Source organism: Peromyscus eremicus, chromosome 3 (genome assembly GCF_949786415.1).
Source record: "Peromyscus eremicus chromosome 3, PerEre_H2_v1, whole genome shotgun sequence".
NCBI classification, from domain to species: Eukaryota; Metazoa; Chordata; class Mammalia; order Rodentia; family Cricetidae; genus Peromyscus; species Peromyscus eremicus.
In genome coordinates this window covers 111,607,248-111,614,251 of record NC_081418.1, presented here as the reverse complement: position 1 = coordinate 111,614,251, position 7,004 = coordinate 111,607,248, and the positions used below count along the sequence as shown (strand labels likewise).

The 7,004-nt window shown below is 54.0% G+C and overlaps 2 protein-coding genes across 2 annotated transcripts in view; one reads left to right on the top strand and one right to left on the bottom strand.

Annotated features, from left to right (window-relative positions):
- Positions 1 to 3,808: 3,808 nt before the first annotated feature.
- Positions 3,809 to 5,495, bottom strand: Gpr27 (G protein-coupled receptor 27). The gene has a single exon (XM_059256805.1). It carries the CDS (start codon positions 5,493 to 5,495, stop codon positions 4,356 to 4,358), a length of 1,140 nt encoding a protein of 379 aa, XP_059112788.1. The 3' UTR covers positions 3,809 to 4,355.
- A 449-nt stretch (positions 5,496 to 5,944) lies between these two features.
- Eif4e3 (eukaryotic translation initiation factor 4E family member 3) overlaps positions 5,945 to 7,004 on the top strand; it is a 70,327-nt gene continuing 69,267 nt past the window's right edge. Inside the window, exon 1 of the mRNA XM_059258281.1 lies at positions 5,945 to 6,052. The gene's annotated coding sequence lies outside the window, so the exon portion shown is untranslated. The remainder of the gene's footprint in view (positions 6,053 to 7,004) is intronic.

The following is a 7,004-nucleotide window of genomic DNA, read 5'->3' as shown; positions in this document are numbered from 1 at the left end:
AGAGCCAGTGTCCAGGCAGGACCTGGGGCACTGTTGTTTGTACAGTCTCCTTGGGTTCATGCCTCCTGAGATGTTGGCCATTTCACCTATTATCCTGCTGGACATAAAATGGGGAGGAACCCCCAGGCAGATGTGGAGAGCATGGAGAGTTATACCCACAGGCAATTCAAGAAGGGAATATGGAACTACAAGGAGACCCAGAGCTGGAGGAAAGAGCAGGGCCCATGAATGCCCTCCTACGGCCACAAAGACGGTCCACCCAGTCCAGAAGGTTGTTAGGAAGACATGTGGTACATCCCACCTACTCAGTGACCCACTTGAGCTCTCAGCGGGGTCCCATCTTCCTGGGAACTTCTGAAGCATTAGAGTAAAATGGCAGAAGAAAGAAAGATGCCGAGGAACCAGGAAGTTGGCTTGTGCACCCATGGAGGCTGCAAGGCAGGAATAAGGCCTGCCAGAGGCTGGGATGCTGGTGGAATTGCCGGACTCCGTGTCATATCCATAGTTGGTCGGAATGATTGGGAATGTCACCATCTGATCACTAAGACCACCTCTGAGGGACTGCCTTGACTTATGAGCCAGATAGTCCTTGTTAAACCTCTGCTCCAGACCTGGGGCATTTGGGGACTGGTTGTGTCCTCAGCATCTCTTCTGCTATTTCAACATTGAAACCACCACCACCACCACCACCACCACCACCACCAAAAACAAGCAAACAACTAAGTCACAGATCAGACCTAGACTCTCGCCTCTCCTGCAAGGCAGGGCATCTGAAAAAGAGGGGCCTGAAATAATTTTATTTCCTTTCTTTAAAAAGATCCAAAAAAAGGGGGGAGATGGGAGACAGAGACGTAATAAAAAGGAAAGGGGGAAGAAGAGGTGGGCTGGTGAGATGGGTCAGCAGATGAAGCAGCTTGCTGCTCACCAAGCCCAAGTTGTTTGGTCGCCAGGACCTGCACAGTGAAGGAGAGAACCAACTTCTTCAAGCTGTCCTCTGACCTCCACATGCACACCATGGCATGTACTCGTGTGTATGGCACATGCATGCACTCACACACAGACACACGCATAAAAAGAATGGGAACCAATTTGACAAATTGACAGGTAAGACCGCACAGTGGATCCAGCGATTACTCATCATGATGGCTGCCGATTTGTTACACGCTCCCCATTTTGCTAGGAGTACCCACGTTTTAAAAAAACGAAAAGTCAGGTTTCAATTTGCACAGCTCTACTCTTTCTGCAAAGCTCTTTGGTAGAGGGTACCAAAAGACCTAAACCTGCTCATTTTAAACTCGATAAATCCATGCCAGGACATGCAGATGGAGATTTCTATACATAGCTTTTTTTTTTTTTTTTCCTGTTGCTTTCAGTATGGGGACAACTCATTCAGCTCACCCTGGGGAGGGGAGTGTGCTGAATTAATGTCCCAAATTAGCAAATGAGGCTTCTCAGTGCCTGTCTTCCTTGAATGCACTGTACCTGCTATGCTACAAGGAGCTGAGTATCGGGGACACAGCTGCACTTGCCTTGACGACCACTTTGTGCCGCTCTGACTTGAATCCTCACTGGAAACCATGACCAAGTTTGCACACAGCATGGAGAAAGTAAGTCATGTCTTGCTTTGGAGGGCTGTGGAAGATGATTCTCCATGGAGAAGGGCTCCTGGCTCAGCACACCCCAACAGGAACCACTGCATTGTGTAAGCATGCCAATCTAACTCCTTTGAAAATACCCCCAGGATCTCAGGGCCCCCAGTGTCAACAGGTGAGACTGTCTCTGCTATAGTCTAAATGCTGCCTGAAGCTGGAATAGCTCAGGAATGTCCTGTGATGGGTGGGGTCTGGTGGCATGCTAGGTACTAAATATTCTGTATAAAATATGGCCTTGGTGACCTCTGTGTTTTGAACGTGAATTACTTGGACAGGTGTGTGGCAGAGGATTTACTTCCCCTGACCCCTCTGTCTATGGCCCTTGAAAACCCAAGGGCAGAACTCTATCTGAACTAAGGTCACAGAGAGTAAAAGAGCCTTCCAAATAGAACAGTGTCTTCAGCTTTCACAAGCAGAACAAAATAATGCTGTTTAGTGGAGACAGATTGCCCACACGGACTTATTGTTCACCTCTCTTGGACTTAATGTTTAATAGTTAATATTAAGCTCAAAATAAACCACATATTTACTACATCTATTATAAATAGTATGTCAAAATGATTACTTTGGTCATACCTTTTATTTATTTATTTTTAATCAGTGGATCTTTCCTCCTTGTGTCTCTAGGAATCAAACTCAAGGTCTCTCAGGCAAATGTTCCCCTACTGAGGTACATCTCCAGCCCATTGGTTTTGTTTTTAAAACCATTTAAAATAGTATGTGTGTTCATATTTCTTTCATTTAAAGAGAAGGTTTGCCGGTGCCCCCCCCACCCCGATTTTTAAGATTTGTTTATTTATGTATACAATGTTCTATCTGCCTGTATCCCTGCAGACCAGAAGAGGGCATCAGATCTCATTACAGATGGTTGTGAGCCACCATTTGGTTGCTGGGAATTGAACTCAGGACCTCTGGAAGGGCAGCCAGTGCTCCTAACCACTGAGCCGTCTCTCCAGCCCCAATTTACCCATTTTCATCTTGCACTTCAAAGTTCAAAGGCAATTGCTGGGGAGATGGCTCAGCAGTAACCTGCTTGCTGCAAAAGCGGGAGAAGCCGAGTTCAGATCCCCAGTACTCACGTAAAAAGTAAAACTCTGGAGGCACCTGTAATCTTCAGTGCTGAGGAGGTATAGACAGGAAGGTCCTCAGCCAATTGGCAAGATCCAGGTTTTGAGAAACCCTGTCTCAAAAAATAACATGGAGAGGAATAAAGGAAGACCAATAGAGGCCAACTTCCAGCCTCCATGTGTATATGCATGCACATCTACACACACATACACTAGCCCCAACCCCCACTCACAAAGGGCTCCCAATGTCTCAGAAATGCTAATGTCCAAGCCGAAAACCTGAACGGGGCCAGCACGTCCTAAAGGACAGAACTAAGTAAGTTCCTTAGCCACAGCCTAAAGGGAGCTCAGCCTCAAACAACAGAACAGCCACTCCAGAATGAAAATACTGGTATATTTGTGTAATGCAAAGAGAAGTACAGATAGAAATCTTCAAAACGCAAGTTACATTAATAAAAACATAGCAGTTTAAGCAAAAAGTATTATACAGTACTTGCAATGTAGTCCTTCAGTTCCAAATGACAATGTCTAACAAAGAGATAGTGTTTTAAATTATAGTTCTTATTAATCATTGAAATCAGCCATCAATAGAACAGCACCACCTAACTCAGCAAACACCGCAGGAAAAACGTTTTGTCTCCTGGGAGAGGCACCATTTATATCCCATTTCTTTTTACCATGGACAAAAGTCTTCAGAGTGTAAATTATTTTTATAAGACAGAGCAAAACTGGGCTTATCAAAGCACAAGCCATTTCCACAAAAAAGTATTTTAACTTTTTACTGGGGGGGAAAAAAAACCCAAACCCAAACCCCAAACCCAAACCAACCTGTGGTTCTCTGCCCTCCAGAGCCCGCCCCATCCGCAAATCACGATCAGCACAAACACATGCAATAACTTTTTTTTTCTCTCCACATTACTATCCAAAACACTTCTTACTGTTTAAAAGCCAGTCTCACAGAAAGTTTCCGTTCAAGATTGATATACAGAACAGCTGTTGCTAACGCGTCGTCTTTAAAGTAATATAAACAGGGCTCCCAACCTTGCTTGTTAACTGACTCCAAAGTGACTGCCTTCCTACCCATTCCCATTTCCTCTTAAAGTTCAGTGTCACCGCTGGGGAAAGTTCCCCGCACTTCCAAACAAGGTACACAAGACACCTAGTCCTGTGGCCTGCGATTCAGAGGGGTCTTTAGACAACTTCGTCTCTCTCTTCCATCTCCAACAGAAGATCCCCTAGCCCTCTCTCCTTAACTGCAATGCAAAGGTAATGCCACTTGAGGTTGTCAAAAATAGCTTCTGTAGAAAACTGGCCATGGTCTCTAGGAAACTTTGCATGAATAAAACCAGTGTAGCCTTTATTTAAAAAAAAAAAAAAATCACACGTGGAAGAAAAGAAGTCGGTACCAGTACAAAAAAGACTGCAGGGCCTACGGCCAGGAGGAAAGAATAATTATAAGGACGGAACTGGACCACGGCATCCCCTCCCCCGCCCCCAGAACAGGAGTCTGTACAATCCAAGTGCGTGTCCACTTTGAGAGTCTTGTGAAGGCAGCGGAGAAAAACCAGACACGGGACAGAAGGGGAAGAAGCGGTCACAATCGAAGCCAGAGGGAGCCTGGGTGGCAGAGCGCGCCTCACAAACCAATGCCTTTCAGGTCGCAGGGGAGGGTGGCCTGCGAAGCCTGGGGGCTCTGGCAGCAGGGAAACTGGGCTCTGAAGCAGTCCCTCAGCTCCCGGTTGAAGAGGAAGCACACCACGGGGTTGATGCCAGCCTGCGCGAATGTCAGCCACACCGAGGCTGTCAGGTAGGCCTGCGGGACAGCGCCCGGCTGCACCAGGACGCGCAGGTAACTGGCCACCACATAGGGCCCCCAGAGGAGCAGGAAGAGCAGCGTGATGGCGTAGAACATCTTGCACAGCCTCTTCTCCGTCTTGAACTCCTCCAGCACCAGGAGGCGCCGGGCGCCGCGGCCCGGGCCTGCAGGCCTGATGCCCACCAGCGCGGGTGGCGTGGGCCCGCGGCCGAAGCCCGCCGTCCAGTTGGCAGCCGCTTGGCCCGTGGCTCCCGGGCCGTGGAAGGTCCAGTCGTGGCTGACGGCGGGCACCAGGCGCGCGGGCCGCATCTTGCGGCGGTCGTGGATGAAGAAGAGCAGGCGGAGGTAGACGAGGTGCGTGGCGCCCACCACGGCGGCCAGCAGCAGCAGGAAGCCTAGCGCGCCCGGGGCGCCGTCGGGCCGCTGCTCCAGGGCACACGGCGCGTCCTCGTCGTCCGCGCCACCGCCGTCCAGCACCGGCGGGAAGGCCGCGGCCAACGCCAGCGCCCAGGCGGCGCACACCAGCATCGCGGCGCACGGCCAGCCGGCCAGGCGCTCGGCGTAGAAGCGGTGGTGCGCGATGGCCAGGTAGCGGGTGACGCCCACGCCTAGAAGCAGGAAGGCCGCGTGGAAGCAGAAGAGCGCGGCTAGGAAGGCCAGCAGCTTGCAGCCCAGCGCGCCCGGAGGCGTCCCCGCCGCGGCCGCCGCGCGCCGCGCAGCTAGCATGACGGCCGGGAGGCAGGCGAGCGCGCGCAGCCCGTCGGCCAGGCACAGGTCGAGCAGCAGGTAGTAAGGCGCACGGTGCAGGCTGCGCTCCCGCACGATGAGCAGCGCGAACAGCACGTTGCCCGCCAGGCTCACGCACAGCAGCAGGCTGAGCGTGGCCAGCCTGAGGCCCAGCGCGGCCGCCTCGGCCCCGCCGCCGCCGCCGCCGCCGCCCGGCTCACTAGCGTTCGCCATCGCGGCCGCGCTCCTCCCCGCCGGCCCTCGCCGCTCGCCGTAGGCCGCCCCGGGCCTGCGCTCCGCCGCGTGAGCTCCCCGGGCCCGCGGGGCTGTCAGCCCGCGCCCGGCCGGCCCTGCCCCGGGGGCTCCGCGCGCCTCGGCCGCGCCGCCGCCATCTCAGCCGCGGTGCGCGCGGGAGGCGACGGCCACTCCCTGCGCCCTGGGCGCGGCGGGCTTCACTGCGGGCAGGCCCGCAGCCCCCCGCATGCTCCGCGTCCTCCTCTCGGTCCTCTTCCGCCGCCGCGCCTCTTGGCTCTGCCCCCCGCCGAGCCTGCCGCTGCCGCTGCCGCTGCCGCCGCCGCCTTCGCCACCGCCTTCGCCGCCGTCGCCGCCGCCGCCGCCGCCGAGCCCCCTCCCCTCCGCCGGAGCGCGCAGCGTGGCCGCCGCCGCCGCCAGTCCCGCCGAGGCATCCCGCGCCGCACCGGGCCTGGCTGGGCTGGGGGCGCCGTTGCGACAGCCGGGAGGGGAGGCAGGGCCCAGGACGCGAGGTGGCGACAAGTCGCGTTTGGCCCCAGGTAAACGGGGGTCCGGCGGAGGTGGCGTCAGGCGCCAGCGCTGGGGTCACTGTGGCCGGGAGCTGGGAACACGGTGGCCTGGGGTGGCAGGGTCTGGGAGGCCTGGGGGAAGAGGAGACAGGGATGTCTGGGGTGAACCTTCTGTTGGCAAGCTGGTAAGGATGGGCAGCAACATAGCTGGGTAATCACAGAACACTAATACCCAGGTGAAGCCTGATGTGGGCGGCAGCCCGCGGGGGACGAGCATCCCCTGCCACCCCCACCTCCAGCCACAACTGCAAAGTTGCTTCTGTTCCAAAACCCATCAGGTACCCCAGGAAGCCTAGGTTTAGAGGGCAAGGGAGTCCAGAGCCAGGAAGTGGCCCCCCGGCTGGGCTCTCGATGTTACTTAGTCCTATTTCCAGGACTGGACTTTCAGGGATTCTCAAGCATGCTTGCTTTCTAACTCTTAAGTGGAACGTCAGCCAAACACGTACCACAGCGTTTTCCTTAAGTGATGCCTGCATTTCGTGGGGTATCCATTTCCTGGGTTAGTCTGAAATGGCCAGTCCCATGTTCTGGTCCTTAAACACCTTTAATCCTGCTGGGCCCACTGTCTGCACCAGCTTCACAGACAGGCTCTTCTTCTTCTTCAGGCTTTTGGAGCAGCCTGCCTACCTTTCTGTCACTGGCTTCTGTTCATTTGCTTCTTGGTACTTTCACATCATCTGCTTTTTTTTTTTTTTTTTTTCAAGACAGGGTTTCTCCGTGTAATTTTGGTGCATGTCTTAGATCTCAATCTGTAGACCAGGCTGGCCTCGAACTCACAGAGATCCGCCTGTCTCTGCCTCCCGAGTGCTGGGATTAAAGGCATGTGCCACCTGCACCCGGCCCATCACCTGCTTTTATTTCTTCTTGAAATCCTGTCCATATAACTAGTCCCTAAATATTGTGCATGTGTGTGCGCATATGT